The sequence below is a fragment of the Rhododendron vialii genome, chromosome 1a (assembly GCF_030253575.1).
Source record: "Rhododendron vialii isolate Sample 1 chromosome 1a, ASM3025357v1".
In the NCBI taxonomy this organism is placed as follows: Eukaryota; Viridiplantae; Streptophyta; class Magnoliopsida; order Ericales; family Ericaceae; genus Rhododendron; species Rhododendron vialii.
Window position 1 is genome coordinate 525,708 of NC_080557.1, and position 20,486 is coordinate 546,193.

A 20,486-nucleotide genomic window follows, 5' to 3' on the forward strand; every position below is an offset into this window, starting at 1 on the left:
CAAAAACAAGATAGCCATCAACACGTGTCCATCAACCAAAAATACTGTATTACATTAACATGGGTCATCTGGATAAACCCTCAATTTCACTTCAACAGAAATCTAAACCGTTCATTTTTGTTTCCAACAGTTTCTTGTTTCCTTTTCTCATTTTCTCCCACCTGACCGGCCACCAACAAAATTTCATGTCCCGGCTCCTCCTGAGTCCCCTCTCTTTCCCAAAAAAAAAAAAAAAAGATTAATTACTCAGTAGTCCGAGCACCATCAACTATACTCTTGACCATTTCAAAATCACATATAAATATGAATCCATAAAAAACAGATTAATTACTCATTAGTCCGAGCACCGTCACCTATATTCTAACCATTTCAAAATCACATAAAAATATGAATCCATGCAGATATCTCGAATATCATAGGAATACGTGATTGTAGAGTGATTTCAAGTAACACGTGACGGTACTGGTGAACTAATGAATAATTTCCCGAAAAAACGTTTCCACTCGTGCATCAATTAGGCTTCCCATTGTCATCTTTCTCACCTTTTTCACAACTTTCCTGCACCGGATCATCACCACCACCCAGTTTTGGGCTCTCCAACGCCCTCTTCTCTTGCTCCTCATCTTCCACCACCACCTCCTCCAACCCCCTTTCTCTCATCACCCCACCACCACTCTCTCTCCTCCTCTCCGCCCTTCTCTTCAACGCCTCCAGCAACTCACCCACAGCCTTCCCCTTGTCCCTCCTGTTCTTTATCAAGACCTCACTTATATCCGCCGGCGTCATCTGAGCCTCCTCAACCACCCCCTCCAACCCACCCAAAACCTCCTCACTCAAATCCCCCTCCTCAAACCCCAAGTAATTCTTCAACAAAATCTTCAACGCCGGAAAAGAACAATAACTCATGAAAACATGCATATCCATCCTCCCGCTCCTCAACAATGCAGGATCCAACTTCTCAATGTGATTCGTCGTGAACACGAATATCCTCTCGCTCCCGCAACACGACCACAACCCATCAGTGAAATTCAATAACCCGGATAAAGTAATCGAATTCCCACCTTCTTGATCCCCTGCTGCCGCGGCGGCCATCGCGGCCGACGCCGACAAACCCTCGTGGTGGTTCCTAGCCGGACTGTTGCTGCTCTTCTTCCTGTTAGTTAAATTAATCGAGCAATCGATGTCTTCGATCACGATAATCGACTTGGAACTCGTCTTCATCAAAAGCTTCCTCAGGTCAGAATTGTTGTGGACCTCGGTTAGCTCCAGGTCGTATATGTCGTAACAGAGGAAATTCGCCATGGCGGCAATCATGCTGGATTTGCCCGTCCCGGGCGGCCCGTAAAGCAAGTAGCCTCGTTTCCAGGCCCGACCCGTGTTCTGGTAGAACGACTGCCCGTTTGCGAAGTCGGTTAGATCCGCCTTGATTTCTTCCTTCTTAGCCGGATCCATAGCTAAAGTATCGAACGTGCTCGGGTGCTTGAACGGGACGGATTCCCACGGGTGGCCCCTCGAGTCGAGGGATCCGCCGCGGGAATTCGTGTACAAAAACCTGTCTTGGTTTTTGCGCCTAATTTCATTTGCTCTCTCCATTATGTGATCAAGATAGGCATCGAGGATTAATGGGGGTTGGTCTTGCTTTTTGATTTTGAGGGTGAAGCCTCGTTTTTCTTCGGGCAATGGGCGCCAGGAGAAGGTCTGGGTTTGTCGAGGAGTAACGACGTGTTCCCAGTGGACTCGAACGCCGTTGAAGACGTCGACGAGGCGGTCGTTGTTGGAGAGGCCGAAGGTGACGGCGGAGGAGTTGAGGGCGCGGGTGAGGCTGAGGCGGCGGGTGTCGGGGGAGGAGGAGGAAGGGGTGGAGATGGCGGCAGCGGAGGAGGAGAGATAGAGCTGGGCGGCGTTGTAGAGCTCGTTGGTGTTGACGCCGTCGATCTCGGTGATGTCGTAGTAGCAGTGGGAGGAGAAGGAGTTGAAGAGGCGGGCGAAGAGCTTGAGGAATGCGAATCGGAGTTCAGGGGGGAGCATGGTTTGGAGGAGGGTTTGGCAGAAGGCGTACACGCCCATGAAGGAGGCCAGTGAGGTCCACAACTCCATTTTCTTGTTCCTTTCCTACTATGGTGAAATGTTTTCTCTTTTTTCTTGGATATGTATGTCTAGAGAGAGAGAGAGAGAGAGATGGAGGAACAAGGGAGAGAGAGAGAGAGAGATGGAGAGACGATTGGGGTCTCGTGATATTTTCCGTTGTAAAGAGATTGGAGGGGTGACGGATTTATAGATAGGGATGAAAAATTGGAGAATTTTTCATAAGTCCACTATACCATTTTTCAAAATCGCTAAGTCCATTTTTAAATTTCAAAACCCCTTAAGTCCACTAACTTATTAGTAAAAATATAATAGCCATGTTTAAACTAATATACCCTTATTTTAAAAAATCTTTTTGCCCCGTTTTTTCATTTATTTCAAAAACATCAATTTAAAATTTCTCTATCCCTAAATTTCTCTCCAATCCAGTACAAAATCCATTTCCCCTCCCCCCCTTCCCCCCTCCCCCCACCATTATTTTTCCAGAAAGAACTATCCAATACAAAACCCATTTCCCCTCCCGCCCTCCCTTTCCCCCCTCCCCCACCATTATTTTTTCAGAAAGAACTATACTTTTGGTGAAAAACCGTAGAAGAATCGAGAAAAGCACTAGATCGCCGTTCTTCATCAAGATTCAGTTGGACATTCTTCTCCGTTCCTTGCCTGTTCTAGTCGGACGCTAATCGCCATTATTCGATCGTTCTAGTCGTCTCCGTCGCCATCGTCAAGCACTCGATTGCCATCGTCACTCCAACAACGAGATCAACGGACGAAAAACAGAGATCAACCCATGTCCCAGACTTCCTTCATCGTCGATCGCCCTTCGTCGCTGACATCGCACTCCTCCTCGCCGTGGTCCTTCGTCGTCGATCGTCGCCCTTCGTCGCTTTTGCATATATGTATATATAGTTTCTTATTTATATAACATTATATATGATCTACTGTCTCGTAAAACATTTTATATGATGTTCTGTTGCTTCTGCATATATGTATATATAGTTTCTGATTTATATAACATTATATATGATCTACTGTCTTGTAAGACATTTTATATGATGTTCTGTTGCTTTTGCATATATGTATATATAGTTTATGATTTATATAACGTTATATACAAATATAGTGTCTCGTGAGACATTATATATGATGTTCTGTCGCTTTTGCATATATGTATATATAGTTTCTGATTTATATAACGTTATATACGATCTACTATCTCGTGAGACATTATATATGATATTCTGTTCAACAAATATATAGGGTTATATATGGTTATATCAATGTTGGTAACTGAGTCCAGTTCAAGGTATATATAGGAACTCATTAGCAAAGCACAATTGAACAGTTAATAATATATAAGTTAGGGTTTTGATTGCGAGTAGATATGATTATATCAAATTCTGATCATTATATGTTCTACTTTATTGAATTGGTCCGCGCAGCGGCCTTACTGACTTATTATTTGTGCAGTTGTTCAAGGGGTGAAGAGTATTAAGTTACATGTGAAATCGACCGTGAAGAAGGCGACGGCGACAAAGGGAAAGAAGTTATAAGATCTCCTCTTCTTTTTTTTCCCATTTTTTTTAGAGTTAGAAATGACAGAATCTCATGTATAATGTTATAAGGCTATATGTTTATTTTTTGTCACACTTATTACGTTTTTTTGTGTGTATTTATTTATGTGGCAAAATAATACACATATAAAGTTCTTTGTTTGTTTTTGCATTGTAAACATATATAAGATTATTTATATACGGTTATCAGAAGTTAGTCAATGAAGCCGCTGCGCAGACCAATTCAATAAAGTAAAACATATAACGTTATATGTGAGTTTCTATGCTGTGAAACTCCAAAAAAATAAAACATATAACATTATATGAAACCTGCTGACTTGTGTACCTCCCAACCAAAAAAGAACATATATTGTTACTCGAAGAAAGTCATTGAGGCCGCTGCGTGGACCAATTCAATAAAGTAAAAATATAATGTTATATGGAAGTTTTTGTGCAGCGAAACTCCAAAAAAATTATAGAACATATACCATTTTATGTTAATATATGTACGTTCAGATATAAATGTGGAATGTTATATGTTCTTGTATTATAATAAAAAAAAAGATTTCAAAAACTCATATAACGTTAAATGCGAGCTGATGAATGAATATATAACGTAAAATGTAAGTATCGCACGTTAAATGAGAACTGATAAACGAGTATATAACGTTATATATGTACAATTACGTTATATACAGTGTATCAGAAAAGGAGAATCTTTTGTCGCTTTATTCCAACGTAACTGCTGGGATTTCAAACGTAGAACGGATAATGGGCTAAAAATATGGGATTTGAATGGAAAGGGTAATCTTCTCTCTTTCTCTCTCTTGTTTGGACTCTGTTTCCCTTTTGGATATGGGAACAACGTGAATATGGGAGATTTTATAGGAGTGGGATATGGGAGATTTTATAGGAGTGAGATATATCAGATTAAAAGTTTTTAAAGGTAAGGGTATTTTGGTCCTGAACTAATTTCTTTTTTAATTGAATTGGACTTAAAGCCTCACCAAAACCTAATTAGTGGACTAGAGGGGTTATGAAATTTAGAAGTGAATTTAGTGGGTTACAAATATGCTATAGTGGACTTCCCAACAAATTTTTAATGAAAAATGGAGCATGTTTATTCGGGCGGGCTACCTGCCATCCCGGCCTCCATTATTATTAAGCTGGTCATGAGCTAAAATTTATATCGCGGTTACTTTAGGTCTCTTAAAAAATTTAAATTTCAAAGACTCTTTGTACTTTTTTACTCTTTTTTAATAATAGTTCAACAAAAGAATTTATCTTTTATTTTCGCATTAGGCCTTTTAAAAGTTAGGACCGACGCTGATTATTATTATATATTCACAATAAACAAAAATAATGCGAATCGAGCCAAGCAACTTCGAGTTTTAAAACTCGAGGACTCGAAAGGTCGGGCCTCGCCCCCGACATAACTCCGCCCCTCATACTATAGGAATCGCTCACAACCCGTTTTATGATACGGTCCTAAAAGCACCCACAATGAAATAACCAAAATTATAGAGTTGTTAAAATTAGCAATGTTTTCTAAAAAAAGTGCTCAGAGTGGCATAACTAAACTTAATAATCTCTTAGTAACTCATCAAATTTTGGTCATTGGATAATTAAAACTAGCAACCTTTTTGCCAATAATCAAACCTTCTCTCTTCCATCTGTCTCTCTCTCTCTCTCTCTCTCCCATATTTTTAAAAAAGATTTTGTTTTTTTCTGCAAAAACAGTCAAACTATTTTTTATTAAAAAATATATTTTTTAAAACTGCCTTTTTTTTCAAAAAATGTTATTTTAAAACAAGTATTTTTTTCAAAAATTGTTTCTTTTAAACTTTTTTCCGAAAAGTGTTTTTTTTTCAAAATAAAAATTTTCAAAAAATTATTTTCTATTTCTAATAACCTGTTTTTATTAGTTTGAAAACTATTTTTAAAAAATTACTATATGGTGACAATTTTAAAATTTTTTTACTAGGTTGAAAAGGTGATTGCAAGTTTTGATTATGCTATTGTGAACATCTGTATTGCTAACCTTAATAATCTCTTAAATGAATAACCAAAGAGATGATGTGGCAACTTCTGATTATCCATTTTTTATTATTCCACTGTGGATGCTCTAATGTTGTAGTTCCGAAATTCCATGGAACCCATTTATTTTAATCTGGTCGTAAAGTCACTACTTTGATATTCCATTGGAGTATTACATTGTGACACACTGAATAAAAGGGAGTGTACGTGCTAGATAAATAATCAGTGCAGTACTAATATTAATTGGTCCAATAGTTGTAAAGCTGCAATCATTTGCAGGGACAGGAGTGGTATTCTTAATTTAGACAAAATTGTTGTTCTTATTGATAAGTTGAGTTGCAATTAGAATAGTATCATCTTTTGAACATATCACAAAAAATTCCCATCCAAACTTAATTTTTACCACAATTGTCACACCTTACTATATAGTATTCAAATTAGATGGTAAACAAATTATACTATATGTGTGTGTGTGTGTGTGTGTAATCAAAATACCACTCCTTCAGTCTATTTTCAAGTGTTCCCTACAAAACGATGCGCAATTTTTGGATGAAAAATAAAATACATCCTTCTATAATTTTTATAAGATCTTTAATTTGCTAAATTTATTTATAAAAAACTTATGCACAAAAGTAATTTATTTTTAATATGAAAATTTCACATCTTTTCATTGGGGAAACTAAAAAGAGGCCGAGAGATCTAGAGTATTATTCTCATATGTATTGTAGTAGACTTTATGATATTTTCAGGAAATAAATTTTGAAAATAGAACTCGGGCATCTTTTAAGAAAAAATTGAACTCGGGCCATAGTTCTTTCTATCCCTACATGATTACGGTTTTCCATAGGAAAGTAAATAGCTTTGGCATTTTACAATTATAGGATATGTGAAAATTCTTTTCAAACGGTGTGACAGAAGGATTTTCCATAGGAAAGTACATAGTTTTGGCATTTTTCAATTATAGGATGTTTGAATATGCTCTTCAAACGGTGTGACAGAATGACATAATAATGATATTTTTCAAAACATATTCTTTCAGTGAATAATTTTACTTTATGGGGATAAAAATCAAGATTTGCCTCGTCATTTTCCGTAAATTTTCTCCGTAATTCTTTATTTGCATTCCATTACTATAGTATACTGTATTAAATAAAACATGTTGAAAATGAGTATGCAGAGAGAGAGAGAGAGAGAGAGAGAGAGGGGTAAAAAGGGCATAAGATACGGGGGGGGGGGGGGGGGGGGGGGGGGTGGGTGGGGAGGTCGGCTGGCCATTGGGTAAAAGTACAAGGGAAAACGGCAAAGGAAAGTACTACTACTACTTGCTAAGCTAAAAGCCAAAAGGTTTTTTGAATTGTTGGGTTGGGTAGACTAGAGACCATAGATGGGGCCTGTGACTGTGATGGCGCTTCTGCCTGGCATGATTGGAGTTTAGTTGCATTTACATACACACACTTTGGTGGTTTTCCTTAGAGAAATGCTAAGAGCAAAGAAAATGAACAAAAAAAATATTTTTAAAGTATACATGAACGGTTCAGATGTATTGTACAGTGAATTTGAGCCGTTCATGTACACTTTAAAGGTATTTTCTTTACTAATTTTCTTTGTCCCTAGCACTCATCTTTTCCTTATTATTTTTTCTTGTTCTTTATCCAGTCCACATTGGAAACGAGGGCCCTGCAGTGGGCAATCCGAGTCTTTCGCGCGGACCGAAACTACACTCCTTTAGTACACCATGCCCTATGGGGTCCCGGTTCTGTCCAGATTCATATAATAAGTCAATTTCTGGCCCTTTGTTAGAACCGTGATTGTGAAATGAGAAGGGCTTCAATGTGTGATAGATAAATCAGGATCTTTGGAAACAGACAATGAATGCTCTGAACATAATTCACTTCCTCCTGTAAAAACATGTTCGTATTTGCAAATTCGTAAAAGTGAAAAGTGAAAAAAAAAAAAAAAAAAACTAGTAGAATGGTACATTTGCGCAATGATCCCTATAGTTTCACAATTACATTTTGGTAAATTGCATTTTACTTTTCGTGATTTGGTTTTCAGAAAATTCAATTTCGTCTAATATCGTCTATCAGTCATCTTCACTAAATATTTCAAACAACAAACAAAACTTGCAACTAATTGGTTAAGGTAATGGATGATAAACCTTTTTGCAAAATATTTAGCCCAACTAAAATGTTACCTTACTTACCAATGGTCACTTTGTGATCACCGGCCTGCTTAAAACAATCCCTCTAATTTTAAATGTTTGTTCTTTCTGGTGAAAATATTGATGGTGTATGACCGATTGACTATATTAAGGCTCAACTCACGAGAGGGTAAAGTTTCAATTTGAGAAAACGAATCCCAGAACTACCCCTTTCTATCTCTGTACGGTTGTCAAAATTTTTTCTTCCCACTTATTATTCACAAATCTCTATTTATAACCCCAAAACTTCCCTCAAAATCTTTACCGAACAACCGGCCTCTACAATACCAAAGAAAGTTTTCAAGAAAACTATAGGTACCAATAATGTGATTTTCCAAGTTTTAACAGATCTTACAAGGATATGTGCATGTGACCCCCTTTTCTTTGTTTTTTTGTTTTCCTGAGAACCTGTGCATGTGACTTGTGATGTTTCAGGTTTAAAAAACAGAACAAAATCATTAAGGAAAGATAAAATATTGAGTGAGGAAATCCAGAAGGAATATAACCAAAAGCATAGAAGGGTCCCCCACTACAGCTTTTCACTAACCCCACAAGGAAAATTGGTCTCTGTGCTTCACTCTGGTTTGCTGCTCAGCTCCTGCTGCAATGCAACTGGTCCTGCTTAATCAGTTGCTTGATTCAGTGGAGAAAATCTTTACAAAACTGCCATAAATGAGAGGGCCAATAAAAGACAGCTGTGTACTATAATAATCCAAGGGGATTTTGAAATGATTGTTACTCCTTCGGTTCTAATTTAAATGCTTCTCATAGGAGATCGTATAATTTTGATCTCAAAAAAATTGTATTTTTCGTAATGTCTTGCAGAACTTTTTTGTATCATTTGAAAGTATGCATTTGAGATCATTTGAATAGTGCAAAAAAATTAAAAATTAATTCTAAAAGTACTTTATTTTTTAGGTCTCATAGAAAGTATATAAATTGGGATGGAGTACAGTATATTTCTTGTTTTTCATGCATTGGTTTTAGGCCATCTTTTTCAGGCACAAAACTGGCGCCAGAGCCATTCACAGTTGTCTTACATTGGTTAGGTCCCCCCATTTTTTAGTACAATGTACGTATGAGGGCAGATTAAGCACAACTCAACTTATCCTGATAGTTCAATCATACCATTTATTGCAAATGTTGAATTAAAGTCAGAGCAAAGTCATGAATAAATTGGTTTTAAAGGAGTTGATAGAACCTGATCGGTTTTGAATATGAGATCTTAAAAAGAGTATATCTTTAATTTCTAAGTCTTGATCACTAGGTTAACCCCTATGCCAAACACGTTCTTTATCTTCACTCTTGCGAATTTTTTTTTAATTATAACCCCTAGTCACATAATCTTTTAAAAATTGGTAGGAGCTCCTGCTCTCAATTCTCACATTTGAGAATTTTAATATTAGTTTATGATGTATTTAAAAAATGCTTTTAGACCCACGCTCCCCTATCCTCACACGAATTATATGTGATTTATGTTAGGTCCTATTCCGCTTTCTCCCAAAACCTTCTTTTTTAAAAAGAAGGTAATTTCAAACTCAAATATAACGAAAATGAAAATTGATTTTTCAATTTTTTTTCCACCATTTTAAAGATTTCAATAAGACCTATCAAACAAGATCCATATTGGTAAAAAAATTATTTACTTAAACACATGATTTTTGATCTTGAAATTACTGTACCTTCTTTTTTCCAAAACCTTCCTTTTTTAAAAGTGGAACGGTATCTTAGAAGCTTTGGTGATAGAGAAGCCTTTTGTTTATGTTTAGTTTGATAACAGAGAATCCTTCTCAGGTTGGTTGGTTCCGCAGAGAACCCCTTTTCTTCGTGATTTCATAGCATGCAAGTCTCCCTTTCAAGTTAACCTCTCCCAGTAAGCAACCCCTCCCAACTCTGAACTCTCTCTCTCTCTCTCTCTGCTGTAACTGGTCTGACTGTTAAATACGTAATTCACAACCTGCCTCACGTAATCCAGGCAGGAATAGATACTAGTCAAAATCTACGTAGACAAACAACAGACTGGAGAGAGACTTCACACTTAAAAAAACACTTCAAGCCCACGTAAACTAACGTAAATAGTACTCCCTGTTTGAAAGTGTACGTATATTGCTGACTACTTGGGTCCTACGCTTCTACCTTCACAGTATACGAGGACCACCCACCTACAGATTGAAATTAGTAATCAAAAGTATATTTGAAAATAAAGATTTTTTTGGTGACGAAATTGAATGAAGAATTGACATCCGACTTTGTTAAACTTTTTAGGAATTCTTAAAAGTATTTTAAACAAGTTGAAAGACGGTGCACATTTGGCGTACACCATATAGTGGGTACCCATAGTCGGACTCGGCGCAAAATGGAGGAAAACTTCTGGACTTAAATCTGCTTGGGTGAGCATTACGGCCATTTGAGATGGGAAAATGCGATTGTTTTCTCAACATCTAGGGGTTCATTTTCATTCATTAGGAAACAATAAAAGTGTAAGGTTGATTAGTGAGGTCTTAATGTAAATACATGATCTACCATTCCATTGCTTTCAGTAATAGGCAACCCCGAATCTATGCTTTCTGTCTCAATAGGATACCAAATGCTTGGATGCATTTGAAACCTCAAGATGGCCTGAAGAAAAAATCTTTCCAAGGTTTGATTTGTGTCACCCTAACATAAATAGTCTGTTAATCGATGCACAAACGACCAGGGTTGAACCTGCGCATGGTGAAATTCACAATCTTTTAACGAGGGTCGACACTTGTTGGGTTGCCTATTTACAACCACTTGTTTCAAAGTCTTTCCTGGTTTCGTATCCTTAAATGCGTGGGAAGACAAAGACTATTCTACATAAAATAGCCTAATGGTGCAGAACAGAAGGTTGATATGGAAGGAGAAAAGTATGCAAAAGTAGTCAAAAAAATGCAAAAGACGAGCCACAATCTTTGATGAGATTTAAGGTTCCTCCACAGCATGGAGCCAACAAGGGAATTTGCAGAAAGAGCAACAGAAGCAATAGCGTAAAATCAGGGGATTTATACTCAGCAAATTTCTATCACCATACACTTGATTCGTTTGACTGAATATATTCTACAAGTACCCAAAAATCAAGAGCCTTTACATAACCACCATAAGCTCCAAAACAACAGGGATTCAATGGGCATCTATACCACTTGGATATTCCTAATAACACATTAAGACCACTTTTTAACATAATAGGTCAACATTTGAAACGAATATATGAGAAAAAGAACCAAGTATCAGAGCATAATTAAAATCCTCCTGACAATATAAAACCATCTTTTATGCTTTAAAGAAAGGAGAATTTAAAACGAACTCGAACAGCCGAGCGACAACACTCTAATACTATGGTATCACTGTGATACTGCCGAAAAAGAAAATTGGCATCTAGACCAAAGGATATCCTTGGATTTTGAGTGTGCATCCGCAGAAACTTAGGTAGAAATGCAGTCAGAAATCAGAATTACAAAACCTCAAACTCCTCTTAACAATAAGTGCTGCTCAAGCCCAAAAGACAAATTTCATAACTTCCAACCTGAATGTGGTACATCCCTTAAAATAATGGCTAAAAAATAACATGCGCAACATGGAACAGTTTCATGTAAACACTTCATATATGTATAGAGTTTGATAGAGTTTGATGGTAGAGTACCAGATACTGTGTCAAAACCAGAATCCAGGGAAAGATGAAAAAGAATCCCATAAGAAAAGCAAAATAACCACTACATAAAATGCCTAAAAACTGCAAGTGCATTTGATCAGCCTATACAATCTGTATGACAGCCACAACTTCTAATCGATTGCAATGATGAGAAAACCAACAGATACATACATGAGAAGAACAGGATAGAGTGCAAGAGCTTTCCTCTTTGGGTTCACAGCTGTGCTCATGAATGGGTAAGCAGCCCATGAGCTCCAAGCCAACGTCACACAAACGACAATCACCTTCAGTATCACATTGTCGTACAACATGCATACAAGGGCTCCAATATCAAGAGGGACTAGACAGTAACCCAGAAGACTCAGACTCTGGAAGAAGATTATGTGACCCCCCTGAAACAATTTACATAGACAATTCATGTCAACCCCAAGATTCACAGACTATATGGGTTTCAAAATTTCCAAGATTCGGAGACTATATGTAGAGATTTCAGAGTTTCTTATCAACACTCTACTCTTCCATTCAAGCAGATCAAAGCATTCAAATTTCAGCATTCAAATTTCAGCATAAACTAATACTCGACTAATGCATAAATCTACTACCTCATATATACCTATACATACATACATGCATACGTGCGTACATATATATAATGCATAAATCTCTCTCTCCCCGTCTGTGGGTATGTACGGGGACGAGGAAGGACTGGGGTTTTGTTAGGATCCGACTGAGGAGACCCAGTCGACCCGCGAACGAATTTTTCCCCGATCCACCTCCTTTTTTACCTTCATGTCTCTCCCTTTTATCTGAGCCATTGGATGAGATCCAGCGGCTAGGAAGCAAAGTCCGCATTTTTTTGGTCTAAGGGCGACCTTAGCTATATATTTGTGTATATGTATATAGATATATGTATATAGAGTTAGGTTCCGGTGAGGGATCCCTCATTTTATTAAAATGCGGGACTCCCCTTCCCGATTGAATTTCGATGATCCGAGCCGCTTAAAGTTATCAGAACGTGATTTTAAGGGTCCCGGTGAGAAATCAGCAAAAAAAATGACCGGGAAGGGCTTCATCCGAGCAACTTTCATTGAACAGTTCAAAAAAAACTGCTCGGATGACGCCCTTCCCGGTCATTTTTTTTGCTGATTTCTCGTGAGGACCCTTAAAATTACGTTCTGCACACATTGAACGGTTCGGATTTTCAAAATTTGATCGGGAAATGAAAGTCCCTCATTTTAACAAAATGAGGGATCCCTCACTTGAAAATTCCTCTATGTATATATGTATATAGACAGATAGATACATAGAGAGAGAGAGAGAGAGAGAGAGAGAGAGAGAGAGAGAGAGAGAGAGAGAGAGAGAGAGAGAGAGAGAGAGAGAGAGAGAGTTACCAGAAGTAGTACATTCAACGTGAGAATCACAGCGCCAGCAGCAAGTAGTGCAAATGCAACAGCAAAAACCTCAGACTGGAAGATAAATGAAAAGCATCAAAAAGCGATCAGTGCCATACATACTAGGCTCAGTATGAAGTACCAGTGAAGTCAAAGAGAGACAACAGTAACAGTACTCCTTAAGAGTAACAGAAGCAGTATGAAAGAAAGATCACAATCCTTCGATCCACCAACAAGGCGTGCTACACGCACTAAGATCATACAAGGTGTATAATCTGTCAATTTTTATCCCTTTTTCAATACCATGCATGGCAAGGAGATCTTCAACTAGTGCATGATGGGCAAAAAGAAGAAAAACAAGCAAAAAAGAAGTTACTCACACAAGTAAATCTACTCTGCCTCAAAAACAAGCTTCCGAAACATTCTACCATTCCCTTTAGCGGAGAACACTTACCATGTTTGCATATGGATTGTTAAACCAAACAAAAGACAGACAAATCTTGGTTAGCAAATTTTCTCTTTTTCTCAATAGATCTCGGTTTGGTTCTAGAAGTAGGCTTCACATTAATATATTCCAAAAGGCAGGCCTACCAATTCTGACCGTATTCAGATTTAGAAGTTTGGGCAAATAAAGGACAAGGAAGGGAACAAGTAATTCTCACATTGCAAAGATTGCATAGAAAGAGCGAATGGGCTACATATTGAGCATCACAAAGGGAGAAAGGCCCCAGAGCTTTCTTCCCCAACTAAAATTGGGAGGAAAAACTAAGGAAATGGGATGAGCTAGTGTCAATGATACTCCAGTCCCAACTGCCAACTATATCTCTTAATTCGTAAGAAGGAAATGATTCAGTTGATCAAATGTTATCTATTCAACTCTAGAACCTCCTCCTCCTGTCCTCCCTTTGCAATGATTGTCTAATCAAACAACAGTCATTGTTGAAATAGTAGCAACAACAATAGCAGCAATAACAACACCCATGAAAAATCAATAGATTTTCTATCGAGAGTTACAACGGATTTTTCCGCTCCTCCGAGAGTTTCCTTGCAAGCCCATGACCACCGATGCTTCTAGGAGAATCCATCATTGCCTCTCATACCCACTTGTTGGGAGTCCGATCCGCCTTGAGATTTTCCCATGTGCGCGTAGGCCCGATCCTTTGGGGAGTATCTACCGAGTCCAAATCACATCACCTAAGTTAGGGCATCCATACTCCACAAGAGCCACCTTGCTGCAGGCCACCTGTCGCATGCACTAGGAATTGTCCTGCTACATCGAGAGTAACAATGGATTTTTCCACTCCTCCGAGAGTCTCCGTGCAAGCTCACAACCACCGATGCTTCCAGGAGAATCTGCCCATATATTGTCAGCCATCGGCTCTCAAACCACTTGTTAGGAGTCTGATCCGCTGTGAGTTATTTCCCGGTTGCGCATAGGCCAATCTATTGGGGAGTATCCATGGAATCCACAGCCCCACCACATCATCCGGACTCAATGTACATTGGATGACCCATATCCACTTAAGATCCAATTGTATATTAAGATCCAACTGTTTTTCTATTCATCCGATATGGGACTCAATCTTTCACATATGTTCCTAACACTTTCGTCGCTGAAATCCGCTGCAATCAGTCTATAGCTTTAATAAGCTACGAGTGTCAACACTATAGTCTCGACAAACAACAACACAAATTGAACAAATAAATCTTTCTCAAAAACACCCATCCTGAATCTTTCACACTTTATGGTAACGCAACTATCGTAGCAACTCTGCCTATATGGATTGGTTTTGAGAAACAACGTACAGACTGAACAAGTCTTTCTAATATCAGACACCTGCCTACAATCTTAGCAGCAAACACTTCTATCCTTGAGTTTCATCAACAAATATGTGTTGACTTACTAAACAAGATCTCCAAACAATAATGTGCAGAAAAGCGATCTCCAAAACATAAAAATGAATCACCGAATTACCCAATTGGCAAGAATGAAAGAGCATATAAACTTGGATAAGAAACTACAAGACATACACATATATAAAAACATACAGACAGATTGGAGTAATATGCATTAAAAAGGGTATACTTGTGTTTGACCTTCTTAACAGATGCAGACCAGGAGAGAACGAGGCCAAGGAAGACAATGAAGAGGAACGGGCCCCACAGATCCCAATCCCTCAACGCCTTCCCCGGATCCTCCCGATACGGATTCGGAAACACGACCAGCTTCAAATTGCTAACGATCCTCGATAGATCTCTCTTCACCGTGTCCCACACGGGCTCCGTCAACGTGTTCGGAGGCGACCCGAAGCCCGAGGCCCCAATACTCTCACCGGATCTCGGCGGGGGAGGAGGCGGAGCTGACGCGGCCGGCGGAACCGGGGTGGGTTTCTGGTGGGAGGCGGGCGGCGGCGGCGGGGGTAGATTCGAGGGGATGAAGGGGGAGGAGGAGACGGGGATGCGGGGCGGGCTTGGTGGGCGGGCGGGTAGGACGGTGGCTTGGGGGTTTGATTGAAGGGTGGAGTGGATGAGGTTCTCGATCTCGTCGATGTCGGACTGGGATGTGGAGTGGAGGGGTATTGTGTCGCCGTGTGACATTTTTCAGAGGTTTTATTTTGCTGAGGAAATTGGGGGATCTGAGAGAACTTTTACCGGGGAATTGATGTCAGAGGGGAGAGAGAGAGAGAGAGGAAGAAGAAGAAGAAGAAGAAGAAGGAAATGGGGGTTCGGTTGTTTGGGTCGGGTCGTGTTCGCGCGACGCAGCCCTAGATCTCCTGAAACGTTGCCGCGAAGTTATGGGTAATTCTGATATAACCCCTATACTATTGCTCAATGTTACAAAGGAACCTAAGCTTTTAGAAATTTCAATTAAACTCCTAATTCTTTTGGATCACCATTTAAGAGCATCTCCTTTTGACAATTTAGCACATTTTTACTGTCGGATTTTATGCAGTTAACATGAAGTTTTAAGTTTTGATGCGCCTTTGACTCTTTAAAAACTTAACATTGTCAGTGGCTAAATTCACAAGGGTGTGGGCTGGATAATTGACAAAAAAAAAAAAAAAAAAAATTAAAACCACATTTATTTACGTCCATATCCTTGTGAGTGTTGGTGTGTACTTGAATGTGTAAGTGAGTGTGGCTGTAGAATGACATAATTGACAAGGAAATAGTTTTTGCATGTAAAGGGAGAGGAGAGGAGAGGAGCGGAGAGACAAACAAGTTAGGAGTAAGAAAAGTACATCTATTTGTAAGTTCCCTTTTATTTTACCACACATTTTAGTTATTCGGCTGGAGCATCACCATCCCTTTTTCAGAACATCTTCTTAAAAAATAAATACTTATTTTATATTTTCAAACTCAAAAATAATGTAAATAAAAAATAATTTTTTTTGCACCGTATAAAAGATCTCGACAAGATTTATCAAATAAGATTCATATTGCTAGAAAAATTATTTGTACAAACACATTATTTTTGACCTTGAAATTGCCCTTCTAAAAAATAAGTACGTATTTTTAGTTCCGGAATAGGGCCTAACTAACACACAATCGGTTTTTAAGTCAAATGGAGATGCTCTAAGCTCCCCATACATGTCAACTACCGTCAAGGTGCTGTTCCCCTAACACTTTTAGAAAAAGTGCACGTTTTGTCCTTACTCAAATTTTTTCGCGTTTATTAGTTTTGCGCCATTTTTTGTGAATTATTGATGAAAAAATAATTTTTTTGACCTTTACCAAATGTTTCAGGAAATAACCACTTTTAAGCAAAATAAAAAAGTCAACTCTTTTTGCCAAAATATTTGGGTAAAGGTAAAAAAAATTTACTTTTCCGATATGTCTCGTCGAGACGAATCAATAATCCATAAAAATTTAGCACAAAAATAATAAACACAAAAAAAAAGAAGACAAAATGTGCACTTTCTTCTAAAAGTGCAAAAAGTGTTGGTGGAATGAATGGGTCTAAGTTCCATACGAACCAGACCTTCCTAGTTCCTACAGAGTACTGTCTGAGATGAAAACTCCAAGGAGGAATCGATTTTGGGCTCCCAATGTCGGGCCCAAAAAAGAGCCCGGATTCTTTCAACACATATAAGCTAGATCTATCTTTAAGCTAGCCGTAGAAGTTAAATCCAAGGGATCCAATACGCTGGGGCAGTGGGGCTCAGATGAACTAAGGAGCTACATATGTGTGGGGTGAATTCCACTTAAATCATTTCTTCCTTTTGTTGAACGGTGTGGGTGTTTGTCGTGTCCGAAGAGGTTTTCGCCTAATCTAGAGAGGTTTCTACCGAGCCATGAGAGGTTGCCACCGAGATTGGTACCTGCAAACTGGAGGGAGGTATACCTCCGGGAAGAAGCTCCGACGAGCAAGTACCTGCAAACCGGAGGGGGGTGTACATCCGGAAAGAGGTTCCGACGAGCAAGTCAGTATGTAGAAGAAGAAGAAGAATGAATGAATTTTTCTTAGGAAGAGAGTTGTGAAGAAGATCTCTCTTAAACCTTGAGAAGTAGTCCTCTATTTATAGGCAAGGCTTGGAGTGCTGAACTGGTAAGCCGTACACCCACGTGTATATTGTACTTTTCGGATGACGTCATATGTCAAGAGATTTGCTTTATCACACCTGTCCTCCACTTGTTAAAAGAATCTTCTAGAAGCTTCTAAACCGACTTTAGATATTTGTTAGATCTTTCAGAGAGTAAAATTCAGTCAAACGTTACAACAAGTGTCGAATGTTAAGGAAATGACCATCAAACGTTAGGGAAAGACCACTTAACATCAGGGAAACGACCTCCTAACGTTGGGGAAAAACCACCTAACATTGGGAAATATCTGCCGAACGTTAGGGGATTGGCCGCCGAGCATTAAGCTTCTTGTAGCTCTCGATGCGAATGGGTCCACAGAGTGATCAACGTATCTATAGCGAATACTAAATTGGTCTGCGACCCTCTGGACGTTCCGAACCCCTGGATATTTCGGCCCCTACAATATGTATAATGTCTACTTCTAGAGATTCCAAGGTTTTGACCCTATCAGAGTATAAGGTATTGCTTTTGATAATCACACTGGCACGTCCTTTAATCAAACTAAAAGACCACTGACAGGTTGTTCAGTGGTGACCTGGTTCGAGAAGGATTAGATTCGAGTTCTCATAGTTTTATTGAGGTTAAACATACTCATAATATCACTCACGTATCCTAACCTATATTCAGCGGAATTCTCTGCAAATAGTGATGTGCTGTGACGGAACAATATTCCAATGTGAATACAATACTTGCACTTCCATTTTGTCGCCCCAAAAAAATTCAAACTAAAATACCACAAGTGCATAAATTATTTTGCTACAAATAACTACTATATGTTATATAGATAACAAATATAAATTCCTTGATCAGCGGTTACTTACAATCATTGATAACTCAAATATTGTTCCCGGCACATGTTTTCGTGATCTTTTGCATTAGAATTCTATATGTGAAATTACTCACATTTTCTTTTCAACAGGACCACTGTGTCCCTGACCCACCCATGGAAAATAGTATTCTTTCTATTTTGAACATATGGAAAATAGTATGAGAGAGAGAGAGAGAGAGAGAGAGAGAGAGAGAGAGAGAGAGAGAGAGAGAGAGAGAGAGAGAGAGAGGGAGAGAGAGAGTGTAGTGGGAATAAGCTGCCATGCAGTTAGAAAGAACAGGTCTGCCAACTCAAACCAAACCGCGTGTTTTGTGGCTCACCCACTCTTTCTTTATTGGCGGTGTGTGGGCTTTGGTTGGGAGAAATTGCCAACCCCAAATTTGGTTTGTTTAATGCCAATTTATTCCCCTCATCCAGCTGTTCTTCATTACTACAACGTCAATTCCTTCAACAATAACACTGAAACGTATGAATTCATCCATTACTCTCACCTTCCCATGCACATTCCCTCCCTTAATTAGTTTATTACTCAGTCCCACTTTTTGGCCCATTACTTCTTCACACCTATATAAATCCCACCATTGCAACTCATATTCTCACTCCAAAACACAATCAAATACACCTTCTCAGTTTCTCTCACTTAAAAAAAAAAACCCCTCCACTCAAAAACACCTCTCACCAAGCAAATGGCTTCTTCTTCTTCTTCTTCTTCTTCTTCTTTAAGAGTTTCAGCATTGTTGCTTGTGATGTCTATTGTGAGTGGTTCAGCAATGGTTGTCTCCGCTGGTAATTTCTACCAAGACATGGACATCACATGGGGCAACGGCCGAGGTCAGATACTCGACAACGGCGGCCTTCTCACTCTTTCACTCGACAACTTCTCTGGCTCTGGCTTCCAATCCAAGAATCAATACCTCTTTGGGAAATTGGATATGCAACTCAAGCTCATCCCCGGAAACTCTGCTGGCACCGTCACCACCTATTATGTACGTATCTTTATTGTTCCTATGTAGTATATAGTACTGCGATTCGCATAATTTGTTTTCCCAATTATATTAGCTCTAACATATCTGGGTTTATTAATGCAGTTATCCTCACAAGGATCAACCCATGACGAGATAGACATGGAATTCCTGGGGAATTTGAGTGGTGATCCTTACATTCTCCACACCAATGTCTTTAGTCAAGGAAAGGGAAACAGAGAGCAACAATTCTACCTGTGGTTCGACCCAACTGCAGATTTCCACACCTACTCCATCCTTTGGAACCCACAAAACATCATGTAAGTACCCTACACGCAAGATATATATAATAGTCTACAGAAACACAATTTCCATTGACCAAAATTGATCTAGAACGACGCGGCAAGGCATTGGACTTCGTCAAATCACCATCTTTTCCTAATAGTCTAAATTTTGTACTAATAATTCATTTGATTTTCTGGTCTCAATTTCAGATTTTCAGTAGATGGGATACCCATTAGACAGTTCAAGAATGAGGAGTCAAATGGTGTTCCATACCCACAATACCAAGCCATGAGGGTATACGCAAGCCTGTGGGATGCTGAGGATTGGGCAACAAGGGGTGGGCTTGTGAAGACTGACTGGACGAAAGCCCCGTTCACTGCTTCGTATAAAAACTTCAGTGCAAACGCTTGCGTTTGGTCTAATGGAGCATCTTCTTGTGGTTCCAGTACCTCTGGGAGTAACAGTAATTCATGGTTATCAGAACAGTTGGACGACGCGACCCAAGGCCAGATGAAATGGGTGCAGAACAACTACATGATTTACAATTACTGCACTGATACCAAGAGGTTCCCCCAAGGCTTGCCTCAGGAATGCAGCATGTCCTAAGTTGACAGAGAAGATCGATCGTACCCTCCAAACCCAAATAGTGTTATCTGTTTTTGCTACTGCCGTATAGCCTTGTCTTGAGGATATTCTTTTTGATACATACACAATTGAATTCTTGTGTCATTGTTGTTCTAGAGCTGGAATCAATATTAATAATTTGTTATTCTTTCTGTATTAATCAGCTTAAATGATAATGTTGGAAGTTTGCGAGTGATTAATAAGACTTTGTTATGTGTTTCCGAGTTTATATTCCTTTTTGCATTTTTGCTTGTTGCTGGAAGTTT

General features: G+C 38.9%; 3 protein-coding genes across 3 annotated transcripts; 1 reads left to right on the forward strand and 2 right to left on the reverse strand.

Annotated features, from left to right (window-relative positions):
• Window positions 1–257: 257 nt before the first annotated feature.
• Window positions 258–2,252, reverse strand: LOC131304492 (AAA-ATPase At5g57480-like). The gene has a single exon (XM_058331741.1). The coding sequence runs from the start codon at window positions 2,095–2,097 to the stop codon at window positions 511–513; it is 1,587 nt and encodes a 528-aa protein (XP_058187724.1). The 5' UTR covers window positions 2,098–2,252; the 3' UTR covers window positions 258–510.
• A 9,227-nt stretch (window positions 2,253–11,479) lies between these two features.
• Window positions 11,480–15,766, reverse strand: LOC131326191 (protein YIP4b). The gene is made up of 3 exons (XM_058358855.1): window positions 15,034–15,766; window positions 12,937–13,011; window positions 11,480–11,937 (listed from the first exon to the last, which is right to left on the reverse strand). The coding sequence occupies exons 1-3, from the start codon at window positions 15,532–15,534 to the stop codon at window positions 11,677–11,679; spliced, it is 837 nt and encodes a 278-aa protein (XP_058214838.1). The 5' UTR covers window positions 15,535–15,766; the 3' UTR covers window positions 11,480–11,676.
• A 3,179-nt stretch (window positions 15,767–18,945) lies between these two features.
• On the forward strand, window positions 18,946–20,449 carry LOC131323698 (xyloglucan endotransglucosylase protein 7-like). The gene is made up of 3 exons (XM_058355549.1): window positions 18,946–19,335; window positions 19,438–19,631; window positions 19,806–20,449. The coding sequence occupies exons 1-3, from the start codon at window positions 19,036–19,038 to the stop codon at window positions 20,200–20,202; spliced, it is 891 nt and encodes a 296-aa protein (XP_058211532.1). The 5' UTR covers window positions 18,946–19,035; the 3' UTR covers window positions 20,203–20,449.
• Window positions 20,450–20,486: the final 37 nt, after the last annotated feature.

Coding starts and splice junctions, on each gene's coding strand:
- LOC131323698 (XM_058355549.1), top strand. CDS start 19,036: ATGGCTTCTTCTTCTTCTTCTTCTTCTTCTTCTTTAAGAGTTTCAGCA. Junction 19,336..19,437: donor GCACCGTCACCACCTATTAT/GTACGTATCTTT, acceptor TTATTAATGCAG/TTATCCTCACAAGGATCAAC. Junction 19,632..19,805: donor TGGAACCCACAAAACATCAT/GTAAGTACCCTA, acceptor TCTCAATTTCAG/ATTTTCAGTAGATGGGATAC.
- LOC131304492 (XM_058331741.1), bottom strand. CDS start 2,097: ATGGAGTTGTGGACCTCACTGGCCTCCTTCATGGGCGTGTACGCCTTC.
- LOC131326191 (XM_058358855.1), bottom strand. CDS start 15,534: ATGTCACACGGCGACACAATACCCCTCCACTCCACATCCCAGTCCGAC. Junction 13,012..15,033: donor GGTCTGCATCTGTTAAGAAG/GTCAAACACAAG, acceptor TTTATCTTCCAG/TCTGAGGTTTTTGCTGTTGC. Junction 11,938..12,936: donor CGTTGAATGTACTACTTCTG/GTAACTCTCTCT, acceptor AAATTGTTTCAG/GGGGGTCACATAATCTTCTT.